The sequence below is a fragment of the Glycine soja genome, chromosome 19 (genome assembly GCF_004193775.1).
Source record: "Glycine soja cultivar W05 chromosome 19, ASM419377v2, whole genome shotgun sequence".
Lineage (NCBI taxonomy): Eukaryota > Viridiplantae > Streptophyta > Magnoliopsida > Fabales > Fabaceae > Glycine > Glycine soja.
Genome location: NC_041020.1, coordinates 3,515,514 through 3,539,678, shown reverse-complemented (window position 1 = coordinate 3,539,678; position 24,165 = coordinate 3,515,514). Strand labels below are relative to the sequence as shown.

At 31.9% G+C, this 24,165-nt stretch overlaps 2 protein-coding genes and 1 pseudogene across 7 annotated transcripts; all 3 read right to left on the bottom strand.

Annotated features, from left to right (window-relative positions):
* Window positions 1-893: 893 nt before the first annotated feature.
* LOC114398020 (membrane-anchored ubiquitin-fold protein 1-like) lies at window positions 894-3,879 on the bottom strand. 2 transcript variants are annotated; one of them, XM_028360127.1, is made up of 4 exons: window positions 3,809-3,879; window positions 2,696-2,976; window positions 1,710-1,874; window positions 894-1,202 (listed from the first exon to the last, which is right to left on the bottom strand). In XM_028360127.1, the coding sequence occupies exons 2-4, from the start codon at window positions 2,826-2,828 to the stop codon at window positions 1,147-1,149; spliced, it is 354 nt and encodes a 117-aa protein (XP_028215928.1). In that variant the 5' UTR covers window positions 2,829-2,976; window positions 3,809-3,879; the 3' UTR covers window positions 894-1,146. The 2 variants fall into 2 exon arrangements, with proteins under 2 accessions (XP_028215928.1, XP_028215927.1); XM_028360126.1 differs by lacking the exon at window positions 3,809-3,879 and adding an exon at window positions 3,326-3,792.
* A 3,350-nt stretch (window positions 3,880-7,229) lies between these two features.
* Window positions 7,230-14,333, bottom strand: LOC114400236 (probable galacturonosyltransferase 13). 5 transcript variants are annotated; one of them, XM_028362579.1, is made up of 6 exons: window positions 13,620-14,333; window positions 12,400-12,455; window positions 12,129-12,284; window positions 9,487-10,077; window positions 8,672-8,974; window positions 7,230-8,103 (listed from the first exon to the last, which is right to left on the bottom strand). In XM_028362579.1, the coding sequence occupies exons 1-6, from the start codon at window positions 13,804-13,806 to the stop codon at window positions 7,819-7,821; spliced, it is 1,578 nt and encodes a 525-aa protein (XP_028218380.1). In that variant the 5' UTR covers window positions 13,807-14,333; the 3' UTR covers window positions 7,230-7,818. The 5 variants fall into 5 exon arrangements, with proteins under 5 accessions (XP_028218380.1, XP_028218379.1, XP_028218378.1 ...); XM_028362578.1 differs by having other exon boundaries at window positions 12,129-12,287; window positions 13,620-14,332; XM_028362577.1 differs by having other exon boundaries at window positions 13,596-14,330.
* Window positions 14,334-17,499: 3,166 nt separating this feature from the next.
* Window positions 17,500-19,910, bottom strand: LOC114399563 (annotated as a pseudogene).
* Window positions 19,911-24,165: the final 4,255 nt, after the last annotated feature.

Genomic DNA, 24,165 nt, shown 5'->3' with positions numbered 1-24,165 from the left:
ATTGAAATAATGTTTTGCTAGAATATGGCATTACTCCATTATTGATCCTTAATGAATATGAAGAAATTAGGAAACAACTTACTCAGTTAGATGAGTAACTGATTTCACTGAAGATTTAAATCTCTTGAGATATTCTAAGCTGGAAATAGATGAAAGCAGGGAGCCTAGTAGTTGCAGCAGCATATGTGCAGATGCTTAACACTTCAAAGAACATATTCAATGCTTCAAACGGCTATCCCTGCTGGTTTTTTCAACTCAACATTTTGAAACGTTTTTTCATTAAAATTCGATGCTGTGTGCCGAATGCAGTACACCAAATGTACACTCAGCTCAGTCCATCCAACTTGTTCTTATCACAGGTGCTAGCACACCTTTTCCACTATTTGATACTACTATAATGCATAAATTTGTCTTAGAATCACATATTTCCACAAATAATATAATAAATAATACGAAAAATATGCCTTAGGTATCATAAGTATATGTGTGTGTGTATATATATATATATCAGTGTCCGTAATTCATTAATATAATATTTTGTAAATATTTAAATACATTGATTGTAATTCTGTTCGATTTAGGGCTATATATAAACATAGAGTGATTGACTAAAGTCTAAAGTAGAACATTATTATAAAATAATTACTAATGAGACTATTTTGAAATTATTCATCTGCATAGGGTTCTTTTTGTCAGGTCAGCAAGAAATGATTGTCATGTGACGAGTTTCACATGAGATGCCCACTATTTTTTAAAACATAAAAGTCAGCCACATGAGACTTTGTCATTTCCATTAAAGAAAAATTGTAGTTAAACCATTTTATGAGAGATGTATGTATTTCAGTCAGTGTTGCCTCAACTGGTGTAGCATACATAATACCTATGGTACCACATAAACAAACATTACGTAAATTAAGGCACATTTTCAACAGGTTTAGCTATAGGTGCACTTTGCATCAAGCTGAAGCACGAGAATAATTTTAGAGTTCATTTCAATCAGCATTTACATCAATCAGACAATGAGGCATGCACCCAAAGAATTTGTGTATGAGGAAATCTTTTGAAAGCCATAGATTACTTTTAAAATGAATACAAGTGTAACTTTTAACCACCTAAATACATGACAACTTCTATTCAATTTGGACACTATAATATCACACAAACACATTTGCTCTGCTTCGCTTCACTTGCTACTTTCTTATCTGTTTGAAGAGAAACAACAAAAAAAGAAAAGAAAAAGAATGTAAAAAAAAGGATGAGATAAAACACCGAAACCAAATGAACTCAAAATTGTTCAGTCACACATAAGTGCAGAAGTTTTATATTTATGCACTCATCATAAAAGCACTTTTGTATAAGTCATTTCACAAATAAAGAGGAAATTGGGTTAAACTGTTTTCATACACTAGCTGAAAACAACTTGTGAACATATTATAAGTTATTTTTACAAGCTCTCTCAAATACTTACACAAGTACTTAGTTTTTACTTATCAGTGTACAAGCAAAGTGTTTTTCCAATGAAAACTGTTCAGTTATTAGACCACTACTCAAAATTTGAAAAAAAATATATATTTAGCTACAAGCAATGAAAAGAACTCGAACTCAATGCAATCATACAAGAAAAGAACATTAAATCTTGAAGCTGTATATACAAGTAAAACAGACTTTTGGCATGCCTATAAAATAAACAGTATTTAGTAATACTAAACCTTTCTCCACAGAAGGTGGTTGCACAACCACATGCATTGTTATAACTCCACCAGGTAGATCACACAGGGGACTCTGACATTCTCCCACTGTTCTGTTGTTCTCCAATATTTTTCCGGCACTAATTAACTTCAAATCTTTTACAGTTCTTGGTCCATACTCCTTATCTTCAAAACATAAACACAAACTCACATATCTCATATATATAAATATATCACTAAAAATAATAGCAAAGATCATGGAATATTGGAATGCATGACAGAACATTGTCCAGTTAAAATATCATCACGTTTATTTGCAAATGCATGTGATTTTCTTTGTATCTTATATACCAGCAAGTTGCAGTGAATATGGCACTGGTAAGCTTAGTTGTTATTAATATGGGAATACATATGAAAAACCACATGGCATGAACCCTTAGCTACAAACATACTCAAGAGAAATTACAAAGGAATTAAAACCACCTTAATTTTTAAAAAAATTCAGCTTATGGCTTTGATAAAATACTATGACAAAAAATGTCACTGTAAGGAGGAACAAGCAGACACAACACGACATGGAATAAGAGAGGCCAAGAGGAGGAGTTTAAGTTTAAGAAACTACTTATGGAGAGACATGAAACAATTATATGGCATTAGTTAAAGCCTTTCTATAAAATTTACAAACTCCTAAAGACTGTGCCTTTTTGAAGGAAAAATGGGAGATCACTAAACCATGGCACAACACAAAGGCATGCTCAATACTTTGTCCAACACAAAGGCCTTTTTGAAAGAATTATTAATGATCATGACTTCTACTACATCAACACTTTGTCCAACTGCCAGTCTTTCTTACTATGCAGTACAGAGGTCATTAAAACAAGAAGGAAACCAACAAAAAAAAGACTAACAAACAGGAACAATATAATACTTTCTGACATTGACATCTTAGTATTAATTAATAGGAGGACCAAAAGCTATTCCAAAAACAAAGAAGACATACAACTAACCTTTTGGCCATTGAGCAAGAACACTTTCTTTCAGTGTTGCAATACTAGTGGCAGCAGCATAACTTTTGGGGCCAATATCTGTACCATCACTCAACAGAAACTTGATCTCTAACTGATCTTGGTTCCCAGCCATACTCAGATTAAGAAACTAGCGAAATTCAGAAATCAAATAGCTTCAACCTCAGACCAAGAGGACAAAGTAGTCCAGTGAATTACTTCAATTGAGTTTTCCATCCATGAACAAAGGGAGTTAAATCAAAGTATCTCACTTGAGTAGTATTCTGCAAAATTTGATGCAATTATACAAAAGAAAAAGTATTAGTCCTCACTCCTCTCAAGTGACATTCAATACCCAAATAGTATTCAAAATCTCAAATGGTATATTTAGATAACCATGGAAACTATGAAGAGGCTTGAAATATATATAAATTAAAATCCAAGGCATAAGAATATGAATAGAGGATAAATTAGCTGGGTTTTGTCCAAATAAAAAAATAAATATAACAGAATAAAGTGATTGAAATCCAACAAACAAGTAGTGCTTAAAAGGAAACATCATAACCGAATTCAACAAACTGACAAAAGAATCTTTCTAAAAACAGCTAAAGCCAAACAAAACCAAATCCATACTCAAGAGGCCCTTGTTAAATCACAGAACCATCTTGAATTCCCAACTGGGGCACCTGCAAAACCAGCAAGAATTCCAAAAATAAAATATAAAAAAGGAACTTTTAAGGTTTTTCTCAATTGGGTCAATCACTGATCTGTGTGGCAATTTTGTCAATCAGAGAAATTGAATGAAAAAGATGATGATTGATGAAAGAACAAGAAGAAGAAGAAGAACTGAGTGCTGTTTTCTTATGAAACGATTGAAATCACACCAAAGGATTGGAAGGAAGCATGAAACGGGGTTGGAAGAGAAGGGTGTTTAGGAGTTTTCAATTGTTGGAATCTCCATGTTGTATTAATGTGAGGAACATGATATTCTCATTCATCCAAAGAGGGTCAACTTTTTGGCTCAATTTCGGTGTCAGAAACTGTTCAGAAGCCTCAATCAAACAAAACAACATTGTGTGTATGTCACTTGCACATTCTTAACATCTGCGAACTTACCATGCTTTCCTACCGTGTCTTCTGTAACCAGGTCAATGCCAACAATGTTACGTCAAATCATAACTAGCATGAATTCGTTATGTCGGTACAAGGTAAAAGAAAAACATTCCACTAAATAATCAAATTCATCCCACAGGATGTGATGCGAAATTAGTCTGAAGATAAAAAATATAAATTTAATCTCAAATTACATTAAAAGTAGAACAAATTGATCAGACGGTTAAATTTGTATAAATAATAATGTTTAAGGATTAATTTCTTATTAAATTTAAAGAATTAATTTCTCATACTTTTTATACATTTATTAAATTTGAATTTTTGATCTCCGATGGATCAATTTGTTACTTTCACAAAAGAATTTGGTTATCTACCAAATCATTTTTTAAAACAATTTTAGAAATTTTGACTAGGCGTGAGTTTTGTACATTTACCTTTCTTCGTAACTTTTTTATAAAATGCAAAATTTTCAAATCCAAACTCATTGAATAATGAATCACGTGAATGGTGATATCTTAATGATTATGCATCATGCATGTGGAATTTTAGATGATTAAAAATTCATATTTGCTTAATTTCACAGTCAATATTTACTTATATTTTAAAAATATATAATATGATGAAAATAAGGTTGATTGATAAAATATCAAATAATTTCTAAATTATATGAAGTTTTTAAAACTTGATGTAGTTAATGTAAACTCTCAAACTAGCAATTGGATTAATGAAATTCAATATTTATAAAAAAAATTATTGAGCGGGGTAAGATAAAAATGGCTTACTTGTACAATAATTTGATTTCTCGTCTCTTTTTTATATATGAAGACATATTTATTATTTAGTGGGAGATTCTTTTTCTACCTGAGAGTAAAAAAGAACAAATATCAACCATTAGATCTTATAATAAATGATTAAAATTAAAACTCATAAGTCATGTTTGTTTCTTAAAAATTGTCGTGACTTTTTTATTTAAAAAATTGGATAATATGACCATATATATATAAATATCACATGATCATTTAAAATAACCGTGCTACTTTTTAAAATTTTACATGACTTGTATACTACACAAGACTTTCTTTTAGTTCCTTATTAAGAACTATAAGTATATTTGAAAGAAAAAAAATTGAAGAGTAAAAACAATACAATTTTCATTGAGATTAAAAAAAATATATTATTAAGTATAAAAAACATTTTTTTGAATCCATAAAATAAATATAATAGTTAGCTCAGCTGCCCCATTATTATCTTGTAGTGTTACCTAAATGAAAGAGAAAAGCTAAAGATCAAAGTCCTCGTGGCAAACCCTAAGCACGTGAATTAATTGTATGAGGTTATTTCAATTTAATCAGCGGTTTCGATTTAGATTTAAATGTTGGACATACAAGTATGTTAAATGTGTGAAGAGATAATTTCATCGTGCATAAAAATCCTATTCAGATTGAATATAATTTGCCCCAATAAATAATACACATGTTTAAAAAACAAAAACTCCTCGTGACCATTAAAATGGGAGCAAAGAGACGCCATAGCAGCCAATATTATTGTCTTTTGTGATAGAGGTGTTGTTCAAACTTCTATACTTGATGTGCTAACAAACCCCATCGAAGAAATAGTCTCTATCTAATGATGCCTGATATATAAATTCTGAACAACTGTATATGTACTAGGACCACAACTTAGAAAGATAGTTGCATATAAATGCTAATATTTAGCATTCTCTTGAGTTTTTGCAAGCTTAATTAACTATTATTCTCAAATGGGTGTTTGAAGTTTATTTATAATATTTAGAAGATTAGGCTCTTCCATATAGCTAAACAACTAATTGAAACTTGTTAATTTTTTAATCATGCAAACAAAATCACTTGTCAACTAACATGAGTAAAGAAAATGTTGAAAAGGTTAACGTTACATGACATGGGTAGGTCCAAACTTTGATTTTAAACGTCTTAAAAAAAAAGAAAGATAAGATCCTCCACGCACTTTGAAGGGGTCATTATTCATTAAGGTCGAATAGTTGTAAATGGAATTCACGTCATCACCAACTTGGCAAAATCCCTCTTTAAGATTCTTCTTTTTTCATATTTTATAATTCCTTTTTATTTGGTTAACTAAATGTACGTTAAAGTTAACAATGATCTTGATCATGTAGAATCTCATTACCATTGGTACTTTTGGACTTATGTAAACAAGGGGAATAAATTAACCCTAGTCATCGCTACAAAATCTATGTATATGAATCGTGTTGTCAATTTACTGTTGAAAAAAAATCCAGAAAAGTTTCAACTAATAGTCTAATAATAGGTAGAAATCATAGAATTTAGACTTATATATATATATATATATATATATATATGTTATCAGGTAATATATCTGTTTTTCAGTCTAATTTTTTTTCCATCTGACAATTTTAAATTTTAATTAGTGTCATATGATAATGGAACATCGTGTTATCACTTAATGAAGTTAAACAAATGGAAGGTAGAAAAAGTACAAGTTTGAAAATGTAAGATAGTAAAATAAAAAATATAAAAAATTTAGGTAATAAACTAAAGAAATAACATATTACATATATGAAAAACATATTTAAAATATATATTTTTTTAAAAAAAAAAGTAAGAGAAACACAGAGAAGTGATCAAATTAAGGGAAAAGAAATAAAACATAAGACAGTGCACGAAAGAAGCTAAAAGATTCCGATATTATATAAAACGGTAAACTGAATAGACAATGGTCCAATGATTAGAAAACAAGTGAATAAAATCCTCAAGAAAAGTTCAGATAAACAAATGAGAATATAAAATATTACAACTAAATATACATGAAGTCTATTCAGTACAAATGAGTTGGTACATGAGAATAATTCCGTAAGCACTAAAATCACGACAAGCATCAAAGAAAGTAGAAAACTCGAATATAAATAACTTAAGCATGGTAAGTGTAATAAATTCTTTCGTAATTAAATCTTCCACTTTTATTCCCTTGGCATTGTTCCTAATAAAACTGAAAGAAAAAAATGTTTCTATTACCATAAAATTTGTATTTATTTGAGTTTAATTGATGTGCATTGTTAATATAAAAAAATTTAAAATATAAAAAAATCATACTTCGTATAACTTTTAAGGTAAGAAATATAAGAAGTCAATAAACGTAACATGACAATTTGTGGTTTAATATGATAAAATAAGAAAATCTTTATATTCTCTGTGCACATACTATCAACTTTATGAATGCATGAGGTGCAAAGATCAAGAACATGATCATATTAGGGAATTACAAGAATGGAGAAGTGGAAAAAAAAAGAATTATCTGCACATTTCCAATGTCTGGTAATCGTACACAACGAATAACAATATATATATATATATATATATATATATATATATATATATATATATATCCTACAGACAGTTCCTCAATTCAATGGACCTGTAACAAAGCAATCTCATATGAACTACTGCTCCTACAATTCACCATCATGATATCAAATCCAATAGGGTGAACGTAAAAATTGATGCTAACAAAAATTAACAAACTAAAAAAGGATGGGGGGAAAACACTGCACTAGTGGGGGAACCTCACAAATTAAACTATCTTAGTAGCACTTGTGTTCTCAACAACGAACTAGTTTGATGACACAGGTGCATGACCATGACCCTTTTTTATCTTCAGCATTCAGTTTATTCTCCAACATTCACTAAGGAATTTTTGATATAGTAGCCCCACATAAGACCAATAATAGTATATCCTTTCACCAACCAAAAATATAGGACGTGTTTGTATGTCACAAGACTGTTTGATTCTTAAGGCCATGCCAGGATGGCAATTGTGTGTGCAAAAATGTTAGGGGGTGGCAGCAAATTTTCCACCCACTATGTACTGATCACTTTGCCCTCTCAACCAATTTTATATTTCCTTCTCAAGCCGCAAAATTTTAGATGAAACATGTATTTACTCGTCCCTTTCGAATTCATGCACTTTTTCTTTCTAACCATAGTGCATCTCATGGCAGACTATGAATCCAAGATGTGACAGTTCCTAACAAAATCATTTGTATAATTGACATACTTGTTCCAAAATGGCCTAAGATGATCAAAGCCAATTTGCAGCCACGGTTTTGACTGGCCATTGAAATGAATAACAGCAGCCTTCCTCACACTCTCGATGTCGGTTTTGTTCTGATAACCCAAGCCAAGCATGTGCCAAGAGGGGTCAATTGGGTGAACATGACCTTTGAATGCAATCAAAGCAGGGGGTAGGGTTCCAAGCTTCCACATCGTCAGGTTCGACCTTAGATTCTGTCATACATAATAGAACATAAGAAACTAATCACATATGTTCTCATACTACCACCTAATGCATACACACACACACACACACACATATTTATATACATGCACACACACACACACATGTAGAGAGAGAAAACCACCAATTTTAACCTTCAAGTATTACCCTTTCTCCTAAGTAGTCCCCAAAGTAATAAAATACTATTTAGATAGTCTTGGAAGTATTAGAAATAGTGTCAAGTAGTCCCTCTAATATTTAAAAAACCTGTCAAACTGGTCCCTAAACTTTACTGAAATCCACCAACTTAAGGATTAAAGTGATGTATATTCAATATTTCAGGGATTAATTTTATTACTTTAGGGATTACTTGGGAGACAGGGTAATAAATTGTGGATGAAAGTGATGGTTTATTCAACACCCACACACAAATATATATATATATATATATATATATATATATATATATATGCACGTGCGTAGATATTTGAATCAGTACGACAGCATTAATTTAAAATTCAGAATTTGCTAGAAATTCAAATTAATGGATTGTATTAGTTTGAGTATATATGACTTTACCTCTTTCAGCCAGGTATGATATGTCTCTCTTATGTTTGTTGTTCTCCACGTACGCAGATCAAATAAATTCATCCCATAAGCCCAAGCACACTCATCAGGATCCAAATGTTCTGCAATGAGGGGATGGGAAAAATTGAAGTAGTTCCTAAAATGCTTAGACATTACCCACTGATCGTTCCCTCTGCAAGTTTCCACAGCTCCATTAACTTTTCCATTCATATCAATTTCCCAGAGTGGAGACAAGTCACGTTGAACTACAACATCATCATCCAGAAAAACCACCTTGTCAAGGTTTGGGAAAAGCTGTTCAACACACATAATGGAAACACAATCAGCATAAATAAGAGATGGAAAATTTCTCCAACATAAAATGTTCATGTGCTCAAATTGGCTCATATAAAAATGGTACATAAGTGCTAAATGCTAATGAAAGCAATGCAAATATTCCATAAGTTACAATTATCTATTTGCAGCAGCATCAATACCTGCTGCCATGGGAGGAATCATGCCTCCACTCATTTCATGCCATATGTTTCTTTTATTAATTAACCCCCATTTTGAAAAATAATTTGGGCCAAGCATTTTACTTGAAATAGTTCAACATAATTCTGCATCTTTTAACAGATAGCTTTCATGTTCTCTTTAATTATTATAATTCGTGAGAATTCAGAGAGATTCAGTAATGACAAGCCACTTTTGCCACTGCAAATTCAGGTAAGAAGCTTTTATGAGCTTGAAATGCAGAACTTACAGACAAATATTCTGACCAACATAGAAAGAAGACAGAAAGAGTATAATTGTTGAATCCAACTTACCTCGGGTATGTAAATGCGGAGATGGTTGAGTAAAGATATATACTTTGGACTTCTAGCCTGCAATTTTGAGGCAAATTTATATGGATTGGTATCACTGAGATTGGTTCCCGCAAAATGATTCCCATGGTAGTAATTCCTGATCCCATTTTGATTTTCTACTGCTTCAAGTACTGGAACATTTTCTCTCGTCAACCAGTCAAACTGGTGAATGCCTCTGACCTCAACTATAGCAGGAGTGGCTGGATTTAGAGCAAACCATGAGTGCATACCAGCATAAGTTTTTTTGTCAGTGATGACATGGAAGACTATATTCTCAGGTTTCTGAGATGACTGCACAGTAGAAGTAACAACTACCGAAGCAGCCAAGATGTTATCCGTTGAAACAATAAAATGATGGTAAGAGTTGTCAGACAGTGTAGGTAGTAATTCTGGAGGAGGCAGTTGTTTGCGTGCATGGGCATTTGACGAATATTCATCAGTCAAACGCAAAGACAGACAATGAATCCCTTTAGGAACTGAACTTGCTGCAAAATGTTTATTCATCAGCTCTGAAAATTTAGATTCTCTGATTTCTCTCTCAAATTTCTGCATCTGTTCAAAGAAACATTGCAATGTAACAGACCAATATAATTATCATATAGCATCACTATTGAAACATGATAAATACGATTATGCTATGGGATAATAATAATAATAATAAACTATTGATATGAACATGTATACACTAAGCTATACACAATAGTCTTGCATATACACACTAATTTCTCAAACTCCTAGCATAAACCAGCGGTTATCATCCATAAATAACTAATTAGGTTGTAAACCAAAATCAAGATGAAAACAACAATGATGCAAAGTACTACACTACTACTCAGTACTTGCTATTTATTTGTGATGAGAGTATGAAGACCACAAAAAATACTACCAACAGCTGATAAATAGTGTACATAAAACTGAGAACTTTGAAGTGCAAGAAAAGGAAAAGAGAAAGATCTCTTGTGACAAACAAACCAAAAAGAAAAATAATAATGTGAAAATAAAATGATTTTAAGATAAGCCTTAATCCAAATCACAATATGTAAGTATCAAGTAGAAGTAAAGAGATAACGACGAAAAGATATGTCAAGTCAAAGATGAGCAAAATATGAGCAATTTGAGGAAAGAACATTGCATTTCTAATTGCTGAAATTTATCTTTATCATCTGTCAACTTCTTAACATTCATTACACTTTTTATTTAGAAGAGTATAAGATTTCTTTAGGCTTCCTGAATTATATAAACAACCTGAAATTTAAGTTAATTATCTTTTTCTTTTTTTCTGTTATTTTTTTATCTCTTGTTCTTGTAATATATTTATAAAAGAATTTCTTATTAACATGAATTTTTTCTGGGTATTTGTGATAAATTTTGCTAAGTGCAACCACCATGGTACATGCCTGTTTAACCGTGCTACAAAATTCGCACCTTTTTAGTCACTATTCCAGAAAATCACTTCGAGGAAGAAGCAGTTTTTCATTTGGCCAAATCATCCAATACATAATCTTATTATTGCCTTATTTATATAATGACTTATGATTGTTTGTCCAACATTTCAAATTTCAAAATAAGTATATAATAAACTACACACTACCATAACAAGAACAGTACTATTTGTTGTATGGCATATAAAAAACTATCTCCAGTTTCCTAAAATTCAGATAATGGAAGACTGAAAGTAAACACAATCATGATACTTCGTATAATTGAATCAAACTATAAATTGAATTTCACAGTAGATGTTGACCAACCATATCTTGGTAAAAGCAATCTACATAATCTTGGAGTGTTCCTGATTGACTTCACGAAAAGTAATACACAGCAGAGTATAAACTTTAATGTAACAGGTAAATTAGGAATATAACTAAGCAAACAGATTAAATAATTTAAAAAAATCCTTTTAAATGCCTCAATTCAATAAACAAAATGAATTTGAGCTGAAACATTTTTCTCATGTAATGAATCATAGTTGCAAACAAAAAGCCATTAAAAAGTTAGACCCTAAACATTATAATAAGGATACAAGCACAAGATCAAATGAATATGATATGATGCATAACAGCCAGTATAAATGCTACTAAAACATGTTAGCTCCTCCAAATCTAAAGTGAGGGGGTACACTTTAGGGGAGAAAATACAATTATAATTAATACTAATAATTAGAAAGTCTTAACCACTGATTTTCTAATCAATGGCTATAAGTATAACAGCACTTTAAACTCTAAAGTTTATCCCTCTTACTTTAGACAAGCTAAATCTCAGAACTAGACTTCACCATCAGTTTGCAGGTTCAAATCAACATACAAAAAAGGATGAAAATATAGAGATGCCATCAGCTGAATCATCGTACCAGCATACAGCATGTGTTGTTATTGTAAAAGTTTTTAGCCACCATTCATATATAGCACATCAATTATCCCAACCTCAACCTTTTGATACTCAAATTTCAGTAATGCCTAAAATGTTTATTTTCAAACTATGTCATATGTTATAAGCTAACATTAAAAAACATCAACAGAATTCAACTTCAGACAATCCTTTCTCTACTTAATACCAATTAATAAAGAAGTTCATGATACTTTATGCAAGCACAACAAAAAACTTACCATTCCCCTTAACATGAATGCAAACGTTTTCGCATCATATTGATTGCTCTTCATATCAGAAACCAGTTGATCAAATGAATCCGGAAGCTCTAGAGCAGATGGAATTTCCCTAGTCTTTACTTCGTTAAGGATATTGTAAAAATCTCTAACTAGTCTCTGCTGCAACATTACAATCATCACAAGAAAGGTTCAGATAATAGTTAATTAATCAAATCTTTAGTAGATATGACATAATCAGATATCTATTTGAAGTAACAAAAAAATTATTTACCGCCGGATCATCAACCCTACCAAGAAGCTTTGGTCCCAACCGCCTACCTAAACAATCTGGAGCAAAAAAAAAAAAAAAAACAATCATGGATCAAAAATAGACAAAAGGTGAGACATGATATTAATATGTACAAAACAATCGACTTTAAGAATATGGGTAACATAATGAAAGAAAGACACAAACACATGGGATGATGTTTCAAAATGACAGAAAAAAAAGTCTATCAAAACTTTCATCAACAAGTGATAAAAGCATAAGCCAGCTTTAAAAAGACAGGGACCTCAAAAAACACAAACACTAGCCAGGATTTAATTAATTTATGTCTTATGATAAAACAATAGTTTTCCAGTGCTAAAAGGCAAAAAGCATGTAACAATTTGTCACGAGAAAGAATAAACACAACAGGGCACAAGTTTCAGCAATGCATGTCAGGAAAGCATCATCACTATTCCAGAGTTCAAGTGCAGTCAAGCTATGCAACAAATTATCATGAAACACTTAAATTGGCCAGTCACACTTGAGATCTTGAAATAAAGGCAAATGCTATCTTAGCTAGACAAAGAAAAACCACAAGAGAAACAATCTATGATTGATTGCAATTGCAATATAACAATTCCAGTCTCCCTGACACGTGAAAGTTTTTAACCCAACATTCAAATCAAGATCCATCTTAGAACAACAAATAAACAAACAAAAACATGCCAAACCAATTTATCCAAAATCTAAAACATATTCACTCAACAACAACAACAAAAGCCTTATCAAACATCCCATCAGGTAAGGTCAGCTACATGGATCACACAATGAATAAATAACAGCATTATCAGATATCCATCCAGTTGAAGTCGGCTACATGGATCACCCGATATCATTAGGTTCGGGTAAAGACCGAATACAAATATATACACAATGCAACCAATGAATAATAAAAAGGCTTATCAGATATCCATCCAGGCGAAGTCGGCTGCTACATGGATCACGCAATACCATTAGGTTCGGTTAAAGACCAAAAACAAACATATACACAATGTAACCAAATGAAATAAATAAAAGCCTCATCAGTTATCTCACCAGACCATAGGAGTTCGGCTACATGGATCACAAGATACCATTAGACTCGATTAAAGACCAAATACAAAAAAAAATAAAAAAAAAATGCATACACTATGTAACCAAATGAATAAAAAAAGGAGTACCGAATGAGGAGCACTTGTTGACACCTTCAAGGGTAACAAGAGCAGTGAGAATAAAGACAAAGGGCAACAAGAAAGCGAGGATGAGGATGGTGTGGAAGAGGGTTCGATAGGAAATGTGGCAAGCTGCGACCTTGATCTTCATCAAGTCAATAAACCCATTTTTGCTCGATATCGTGATGCTTCTCATGCTAGGCGAGAAGTGAAGCTGCATCGTCGTCTATGCTGCTGCCGCACCACCACCGGATCGTTGCCCCCCACAACAACCCTACAACCACCTGAAACCATCTTCATCACCCATGTCCCCACCATCATCAGATCCACGATTTTCCTTCTTCAAGGAGGGTCTCCTCCTCCAACAACACCGCATTGGAGCTTTCAGCCAATTGGGTATCGGAGTTTAGCCCAAAGGTTTCAACTTTCTTCTGGGTTCTGAAGTTCCTCTTCCATGGATCAACAACAACAACGGAGAGAGAGAGAGAAACAGAGACACACCCAACACAGAGAGAGAAATTATGTTTTCTATTTCCGGAAAATTATGAAAAATATGAAAACCTTCTGTTTGTTAGTCAAAACCGTGTTGGGTTAGAGAGAGAGAGAAAAGAGAGTATCTGTGTGTGTCTGTGTGTGAGAGAAGGAGGAGAGAGAAACGTGCGGTGAGTGTTTGACCTTGAGATTAGGAACTACTAGGACATTGTTTTCTGCTGTTAATTTTAGGTAGGTCCTATGTTTATGGACAAGTCTTTAGGATTAGTATGTGGATAGCATAGCATTGAGAGGAAGTGGCGGTTAATTATAGTTAATCTCTCTTACAAAATGTTTGTGTTAGTGAGAAAAAGTGGTGTAATGTGAGGAAACATTGGAAAATATATAACTATGTTATATAAGATTATGTTGAGAATATTTTTGTTAGATCGCATAATTTTTTATTATAGACAATTCTATATAAATAAGATAAGATGATATGAATGATAAGATTTTTAAAGTATTTAAAGCAACTGCATATTTATGATTAGAATTTGAAATCTTAGTTAAAATAATTTAATTTACTTAATCTACTTAATGATTGATCATAAGTTTAATGTGTGTATGGAGAAAAATATTTATTTTAAAAAAACAAATTTGTTTACTTCAAAAGAAATAATACTGGATTCTATATAGAAAAACAAATATGCTAAAAGAAATTAGCTTTAAAAATAAATTTGTTTACTTCAAAAAATTAGTCTTTTACTTTTGATGAGAAACTACCTGAATTTAAACAAAAAAAAAGTTTAGAGGCAATGTTATTATCTTTACCTAAAACTTACACATGTCATAATCCATAAATAATAATGGAACTAATTGTCACTAACACCCAGATGAATACCCAAAAAAGAAGGAATCTAGATGTTATATAGGCACGAGATTGTATAATTAAAAATAATTTAAACGAATTAATTGATATTATTTATTCCAACAAGATGTATCTAATTTTTTTATAATTCATCACTTAAAAACTTCATAGTTAAACGTGTTTAACTTAGAGTAATTATGGGATGAATGATTTTTTAAAAAAAAAAATTGAAAAAACGTGAGTTAAGACAACAAAACACATTATAAAGTTTTGTGTCGATTTGTGAAGATAAACATTGTTCCTGGAAATAGAAGAAGCAAATTGTCTAAGTATAAAAAAGAATTACTCATAAAGAATTCCGACGAGTGGAGAATTCTGACAAACAAAAAGAAAAGAATCCAAAAATTAAATGTATAACGTGTGAGTAAAGATAAAATTTATTATTAGAAAATATGCATTTATACCAAATTTTGTTGTAAGGAGAAAAGTAAAATGGAAGAGCATAAGTTTATGTAGGCCTATCATAAAAGCATAGAGTGGGGGTATGTATGGTAACACTGTAAGTGAGATTTTTTAGCTAATTAAAACCCAGAGAACATCCGATAAAGAAGAAATGTTTAGCTACATAGACAACATCTTTACCAAATTTAGGTGTCTTTTCTTGTATCACTAGGGATAAAAATGGAAGGGCAGGAGACTATATAAACCTATCAAAATCAAACTAAGCATTCGGTTGCATGGTGAAGTTTCATAACTAAAACTGCAATGCATCTTATCTAATAAATATAAAAATGATACAGCTGCACAGGCCACGTCTATTCCAAATTCAGGCGTCTTTTCTTGTATGATGGATGTTTTTAAAGGAAAAATGGAGTAGAAGCTTTTATAAAATATTGTCTCCATTCCAAATCTGTTGATGTTATGTTTTTTTTTTGTGTGTGTGGATATCTATTGATGTTATTAATACAGACCAAGGAACATTTTATTAACAAGTTTTAAAAGTGTAAAATATTAATGCATTTAATCTGAAACATCTTTATTTAATATTAGAAATAAAGGTGGTTTAATTTTGTTAAAATTTATTTTTAAATAGGTTGTAAGTATGATAGTCCTGATAAAAATCAAATCTAGTTATTAAAAAGGGGTATATGTGATTTTTTTTAACAATACTTATAATTTGTAAAAAAAATTAATAATTTTGGAATAAAAGAAAGCTAAAACATCCAGAATTTGAAAGTATTGAGAAGATTTATACCAAAATTTGTAAGAAAATATAGTACTATTGAATACCCATTACTATTGCACGACAAAGTTTTATTCCACTAAATGAGATCAGCTACCTGAATTACATAACATCATTCGACATATTAAAAAATAAAGAATTCAAAATTTGAGAATACATTTCCACATGCCAGCACTAATTGGACAATTCCACATGCCCGCACTAATTGGACAATTCCACATGCCAGCAGTTTGAGACTACTTCAAAATTTCATAAAAAGAACGTGGGCTAAAATTACTAATCTTACTAGAAGGAAAACTCACTATTCATTGCTAAAGAATTCAAAAAAAGGGAGCTGTGGAGGACCCTGCATTTGACTATTGTTTGGTTCTAGGAAACAAAGGTAGCAGCCTGTAAATGGTTAACTACTTGTGGAAGAAAAATATGCAGATTATTTATACACAAAGTAGGGGCAGCTACCCCTTTGAACCAGTGTGAAATGCACAAAATATCCAAATCACTAATCTGTAAAAATGTTTGAATTAGCTTATTTTAAAATTTATTTTAATTTTTGTACTCAATATGTTTTCCCTTTTAAGCATTGAAAAGAAGACTTTTCTGAAGAAAAAAAAAGTTAATTTAAATACATACTCTCCATTTATGTTGTAGCTTCCAAACTAGCTCGTTTTATATGGGCCACTGCCATGGTGCAACTCTGCAATGAAACATGTTGTGAGGACCACCTTGGAGAATTTGTGCCCTTCATGAGGCTGAAGTTATAGTGTGGGCCATAAAGGGTGATGAGAGGATTGGTTTCTCTGAGGTTCTGACATTTGAAAATCTGTACTTGCTTAACATTAGAGCAAGCTCTTGAAACAACCTCTCTTTTCCGACCACTAAAAAATTAGAACAACTTTTTATTTTATTTCTTTTGTACAGGTTTAATATGTTTATTAATCATTGTTGTATCCCCTTGGCCTCTTGATACCTTACCCAAAATATCAGAACAATAATGATACTATAATAAACATAAAATAATTATATTATCTTACCAAAATAATAAATATCATCATAATATTATAGGGCTCATCGATGATGAATCTAAGACCATCAAAATAGTATATATATATATATATATATATGGTGAAATTGTCGAAGTAAAATTAAACGGTTCATTATCATTATTATTCTTATTTTACTATATTGAGTGATCTGTAATTTCATTTAGCAATGATATGTCAGACATCCAGAGTCTGGACATATCACATAATATATCATCTTCGAGTATTCACTGAAGTGGCATGTCTAAATATATGTTACATTATCACTTACATGACAGAAATCATTTAAAATATAAATAAATTTATGAGGACTAAAATTAATATAGAAAAAGTGAAGTGTTTAGCGAAATACAAGTTTGAAGCATTGAATTTGTTCTTCGAAGTGTTAAGCATTTGCACATATGCTACTGCAACTACTAGGCTCCCAGCTTTCTATAGTAGTTCCAGCTTAGAATATCTCATAAGAGATTTGAATATTATGTGAAATAAGTTACTCATCTAACTGAGGAAGTTATTTCTAATTCTCAAACAGCACAACAATCAAATAGTGTCCTGCCCTGCCTTTTTCTTCAGCTCCGTAACCTTTTGCCTCATTTTCTTTCCTTTCTCTCCCACCATCAATTCATTGACCAGCTTTTCCACTTCCTCTCTCTTCACATCAGTGTCAATTTCAACCCCAATGTTCCATTCATTGCATATATATATACAGTTTGTTGGCTGATCAACATAAAAAGGCCAACACAACATTGGCACACCTGCACAAATGCTTTCAATTGTTGAGTTCCATCCACAATGAGTCAAGAATCCACCAATTGAAGTCTGGTTCAGCACTTGCTCTTGTGGACGCCAGCTTGCTATTAGGCCTCTATCTGAAGTTTCATTAACAAACTCAGATGACAAAATCACTGAGCCACCCATGACAAGGTCAGCTCTAATGATCCACAAAAAGGGTCATAATTACAAAAGCCAATAATTGTTCCAAGCTCCATTTATGAAAACATGCAATTTCTGGTACTTAAGTTTAAAAATATAAAAAAAAACCTAATATACAAACATATATAAAATATACAAACATGAAAACTAATATACAAACATATATAAAATGTACAAATATGAAAACTAATAAAAAAAACTTGAGATAACTTTAAAATAACTTTTTCAAAGAGTCAAGGACTTTGTTACCTTCAATTACTATTTCAATGTACATTAATCGTTGGTCATGCTAGAATATTTACTCAAGTACATGTACTTTACTAAAGAAAGGGCTTAAATTCACACCTTTGAGTTGTATGAGACCTTTATCAAAAATAGCACGAAAGTGCAAACCAGACAATAACGAGCATGCACTCGCCGGTTGAAATAGAACAATAGGGAGTGAAAGTTCTTCAGCAACTTGTATAGTAAAAGACATGGCACAATCAGAAACCAAGCAAGTAACTGGGGGAACAAGACCCTTAGTGGAAGAATCTTCAAGTCTAACAAGAAGATCATAAAAGGGGAGGAACATGTGTTCTCTAATTGATTCACAACGAGAGATTATGTCTTGAGCAACATCTGCATCACCATGTCCATCGGAGGTGGTCTCAAAGCAAAAGCCTTGGAGGCCATCAAGGGCATTCGGACCCCTCGATTCGAGAAAGAGTTTGTGATTGTGTTCAATGTTGACAATGTTACATGGAAGCCTCTGAGGTGAAGCAGCTTTGCTAGTTGGAACAATGGGTTGATGTGGCCTTGAAATGGAAATGGGGTCAACACCGCATGTGGCTTTCTTGTTGCTGATGAGTAACCCATTCTCAAATTTTTTAATAAACCATCAACTTGGTCCCTCAAATACTTCTCAATTATTGTCCTTTATCTGAATTATTATCCTTTTTGTTCCTCTTCTTCTTCTTAACTTTTCCATCTTGCTCAGTTAAACCAATCATTTTGTGTGTAAAAATCATGTGAAATTTACTGATCAATGATGAAGAGTGTGGCTGCATTAGTTAACTTAACACTTAGCACACCATGCCTGTTCATGGAAACATCTTCGTAACTTCATAAGCAATTAAACAAACATAACATGAGTACAGAAATCTTTGCAAAAAGATCCCTATGATACAGGGGTTAACCAACAACTCTATGAACTAAATCTAATGATGTATTAACAAATTTTATTTTGGTCATAAAAAAGACTTTCAAAACTTGCTTTACATCATAAGATCCCAACATTGTGTTATTGGTGCTGAAACAATGGTCATTTCCCTAAAAAGTGAGAGAATTAAAAGAATGACAAATAATTCATTTTTACATTACAATGAATGGAAAGCTAAAACGGATTCCATTGAGAAACACATGCCATGCGATTCTTTTATAATAAATCTAACATACTTAATGGAAACAACCAAAGCATAGAAACGTGTAGAGGATAATGCATTAGCAGTTAATCAGCAGAACAAAATTAAAGAAATTTCAAAATGCCAAAACCAGTAAGTATTAATATCCAAATCCAAAACAACATGCATCTAACACCACCACCAAGCTCAATTCTTCAAATTGGACTACCTAATTTAAAGTCAACGGTATCATGTATCCATCAACAGCAGAAAAAGCAGATACACGTGAGAGTTGTTCTTACCTTCACCAACTAAAGCTTAAGATAGTTTCAAAGTGATTTGAGATAGCACTCTATGCAACAGTGAATGAAAAACTTAAGTAAATAAGTGTTTGAGTAAAGGTTAAGGAACAAACAAAAAATATTAAAATAGAGAAACATGTCTGCCTTATGTACCTTGTCCACAATTACAAAAAATTCTAGCCGGTTATCCGTGCTTTGCACGGGTTGGAATTTAATATTCATAATATATTAATATAAGTTTAAATAAATTTCTATAAAATTAAATTTGTGTCTCTTTTATATTAATTTTTAGACCTTTTTTCTGTAAACATTATAGTAGGTATGACAATATTATAAGTAATTTTAGTCATAAACAAAAAATAGTCTGTATTATTTGGTAAAAAAAGTGTTATTCCTTGTCATTATCGTTCTAAGTTATTTTACTAATACTTTACTGATAAAAATATGGAGATGAATAGAGGAAAATAATAATAATAATTGTCGTGATTATAATTTTGTAAGTCAAATGAGTTACTTACCTAATTCATCAATTAAATTGGGACAACTATTTTTTCACATTCCAACGATACATTAATGAAGGAATGCTAATTTTATAATTGAAAAGCAGTAGCATAGTTCTCTTTTCAAAAGCTTTGACCAATTCCTTGTTTGTAGATCTCTTAGATAATTAACTTTACATTCCACCTTATATCGGAACATATCAATCAATGTGCAAATATTAGCATGCAAATAAATATTTTAACAATACTATCATATTGATTTAATATATATGAAGTTGTTAATATAAAATTAATTACCCGTGTATGATGTGTTGAAATGTTTTTTTTTTCTTTTCAACGAAATTAATTATCATTCATTTTTAAAACATATCTAAAATCGATATAATAATGTGATTAAAAAGAAATAATCCATAATTGATATGTTCAAAATAAATAATAAAGGCAATTTAAAATAAAACATAAAGCAAATAATGAGACGTATTAAAATTAATGAGACATAAATACCATAAAAATGGAAATTATTCAAGTTAAAATCAGTAATTAAGAAATATATATCATATTTCAAGAAACATAAATTATTTTCAAGTTAAAAATGATAAGAGATATAAAGGAAAAGGTCACATGTTCGAATGTTTCAGCTAACAAAAACTAATAATATTAACAATGCTAATATTTGCTCGTAGAAAAAAGTTAAACATGATAACTAGAAACCTTCTAAAATTTAATTACAAGAAATTAGTATAAATTGGCCATTTTCTGGTTAACTTTCTCGTGTCTAGGTTCTCGTTGGCAGGCACAGCCACACACTTTATCCTTGTATTGTCTTTATTGAGAAATACTCAAGTCCCACATCGGTTGTCTCATTCCTTAGAATACAGCTTAGCTTACATATCTGTTGGACAATTTCACTAAAAATAAATTGATTTTGAGATGAAATCTAACTGTCTTCCCAAGAAGTTCTTTACCATCCCTGAAAATGTTATTGTAAGTGTTCCAATGCAAATCTAAAGAATAAAAGCAAAATGAACACAATGTTTTATGTCTTTGAATAAGAGTTTAATTGCAAAAATAAGTTTGAATTGATTTGCAATATTGGTTTGCAGCACCTTGAGAAGGATTTTATTCACCTTGACCAAGAGATGAAAGCTTTCTTAGAGATATAATTTCTTTAGCAAGTAGTTAGTATGTTTGGTTTCAATACAAATCCAGTGAATAGAAGAAAAATGAACGCAAAAGTAAGAGAGCCTTAAATGTAATTTTGCAACGGATTCCTAAACATACTCTATGTCTTTGAATAAGTGCTTAATTGCAAAATAATTTTGGATTGATTTGCAATATTGATTTTCGTTATATTTGATTTTTAGGCCGAGTGATTTATATTTGAATGTTCTTGTTCTTAAAGCAAGTTTGTTATAAAATGTAGTGTAACTTTTTAACCTACAACAAAAATTAGTTTTATAAAGAAGTTTGTGGGTTTGGAAGATTCAGCCAAGTTTGCACTTTTGCAGTGCAAATCTACTGCTTTGTCTACATGCTCTAGCGATGTTATGGTTCATGAGTTTTTTTTTTCGAAAATAAAAAATTTCGTTCTGATTATCAATCAAGTTGATTTGCTGATCATGGGTATAAATCCTTCAAACTAATGTAGAAGTTTGAGTGTTAAAAACTAAATTGCTTAATTTCAGCCTTTTAGGTAAGTGGAAATGATGCTATCTCTTCAGGATATAAAAAAAAACAAGTATTCATTGGATAAGATAGGTAGTTCTCAATGGCAGGTAGGGTTTGATTAGGAGATAGTTCATATGTTTTGATCCGCAAATCCTTCATATGTTAAAAACTTAAAAAAAAATTAATTGATTAGAAGATGCTTGTATCTTTGAGCCCGTCAACAAGATATGCAATACTCTTGATGTTTATATTTTTCAGAGGCAAGAGTAAGGATATGCATTAGGATTTAGGAGATGTTGGCATCTATAAAGTTCACATTAGTATAGTAGATCTACCACTCCACTCTTCATTGGAATCGTATTGGCTTAGTGGTGTGTTTGGCAGGAGAAAAATAGGGTGAATGAAGGGAGAAAAACAAAAGAAATTGTGTGAGATCAACATTTCTTATCCTCTATTTTAATTAAAAATTTCTCTCATATTTTTATCTTTACTATCTCATCTCCTCTATCAAATAAACCCTAGTTGATACTTTAATTTCTCAACCAAGATGAATATGTATGTAAAAGGACTCCGTATTATTAATTTATGGTATTTGATTAATAGGTTTAAGAATTGAAGTTTTTATGTATATATGACATGTATTTTTATATATCAATTTTATCAAGATAAATAATCAAATTCGTCTTAAAAACGTGAAATATTGATAAAATGATCTTAAAAAATAAAAAATTTAAATTTAATTCTTAAATCTAAAAAAAAATACGACAAATTAATTTTTTTAATATGATGATAATAATGAAATCCTGCCTAGGGTAGCTTTGCTATTCTTAGCCGGTCCCAAGCCCGGATAAAAGGAGAGGGTTGTGTTAGGCTTTCGACAGCCAACGTTAAACTTTGTCGAATCTCTATGACATGGATCAATTACGTAATAATGTGAATGCTAGGTCGTTGCCCGGAAGCAACGCGCTGTATGGCTCGAGTACAGTGTCAAAAGAACAAGAGCCGCTGCATCGCCGTCCGGATGTAGTGAAAAGTAAGCAAGGGTTCCCACATTTTCGTGAACGGGTGTGGGTAAAGAAGCTAGTTCATGACAGGAGGATTCGCTTTGGTACATGGAATATAGGCACACTTACTGGAAAATCTATGGAAATAGTGGATGTTATGGTGAGGAGGAAGATCAATTTTATGTGCCTACAAGAAACTAAGTGGACAGGTGAAAAAGCGAAAGAATTAGACAACTCGGGATTTAAGCTGTGGTATACGGGAAAAATCAGATCAAGAAATGGGGTAGGGATTATTGTGGACAAGGAGTGGAAGAAGGATGTCGTGGATGTAAGAAGAGTAGGAGATCGTATCATAGTCTTAAAATTGGTAGTGGGACAGGACACCTTTAATGTTATTAGTGGGTACGCACCTCAGGTTGGGTTAGCAGAACACTTTAAGGTAAAATTTTGGGAGGATCTAGAAGGGGTACTTCAGGATATACCCCAAGGAGAGAAAGTCTTCCTAGGAGGGGATCTCAATGGACATGTAGGTAGCGTGGCTAGAGGTTTTGAGGGGGTGCATGGGGGTTTTGGCCTAGGGGAGATGAATGGGGAGGGTAAATCCATTTTGGAGTTTTCGGAGGCTTTGGATCTTTCTATAGCCAATACATGGTTTAAGAAAAGAGAGGAACATCTTATCACTTACAAAAGTGGAGGGACATGTTCTCAGATAGATTTCTTCCTTATCAGGAAGTCTGATAGGAAGTATTGCTTGAACTGTAAAGTTATCCCGGGAGAGAGCTTGACTACCCAACATAGAGTTTTGGTTATGGATGTAAGAATTAAAGATAGGGCAAAGAGAAGAAGTCCTCTGGTAGCACCAAGGATCAAATGGTGGCACTTGAAGGGTGAGAAACAAGGAAGCTTCCAACAAAAGATATGGGAGGGTTGGTGTGGACAATCACAAGGAAGTGCAAATGATATGTGGAACAAGATGTCCCAAGAGATTATTAAAGTGGCTAAAGAGACGTTGGGTGAATCTAGAGGTTTTGGACCTAGGGGTAAAGAATCATGGTGGTGGAATGAAAATGTTCAGAGCAAAGTTAGAGTAAAAAAGGAGTGTTTCAAGGAGTGGTCTAGGTGTAGAAATTCTGAAACTTGGGATAAGTATAAGATAGCTAGAAATGAA

Excerpts from the sequence above, each read along its gene's own strand:
- LOC114398020 (XM_028360127.1), bottom strand. The coding sequence starts at position 2,828 with ATGGCTGGGAACCAAGATCAGTTAGAGATCAAGTTTCTGTTGAGTGAT. Across the intron at positions 1,875-2,695 it reads TCTTGCTCAATGGCCAAAAG|ATAAGGAGTATGGACCAAGA; the intron begins GTTAGTTGTATG and ends TATGTTTTGAAG. Across the intron at positions 1,203-1,709 it reads ACCACCTTCTGTGGAGAAAG|ATAAGAAAGTAGCAAGTGAA; the intron begins GTTTAGTATTAC and ends CTCTTCAAACAG.
- LOC114400236 (XM_028362576.1), bottom strand. The coding sequence starts at position 13,806 with ATGCAGCTTCACTTCTCGCCTAGCATGAGAAGCATCACGATATCGAGC. Across the intron at positions 10,078-12,128 it reads CATTCATGTTAAGGGGAATG|ATGCAGAAATTTGAGAGAGA; the intron begins GTAAGTTTTTTG and ends TTCTTTGAACAG. Across the intron at positions 8,104-8,671 it reads ATCATACCTGGCTGAAAGAG|AATCTAAGGTCGAACCTGAC; the intron begins GTAAAGTCATAT and ends TATGTATGACAG.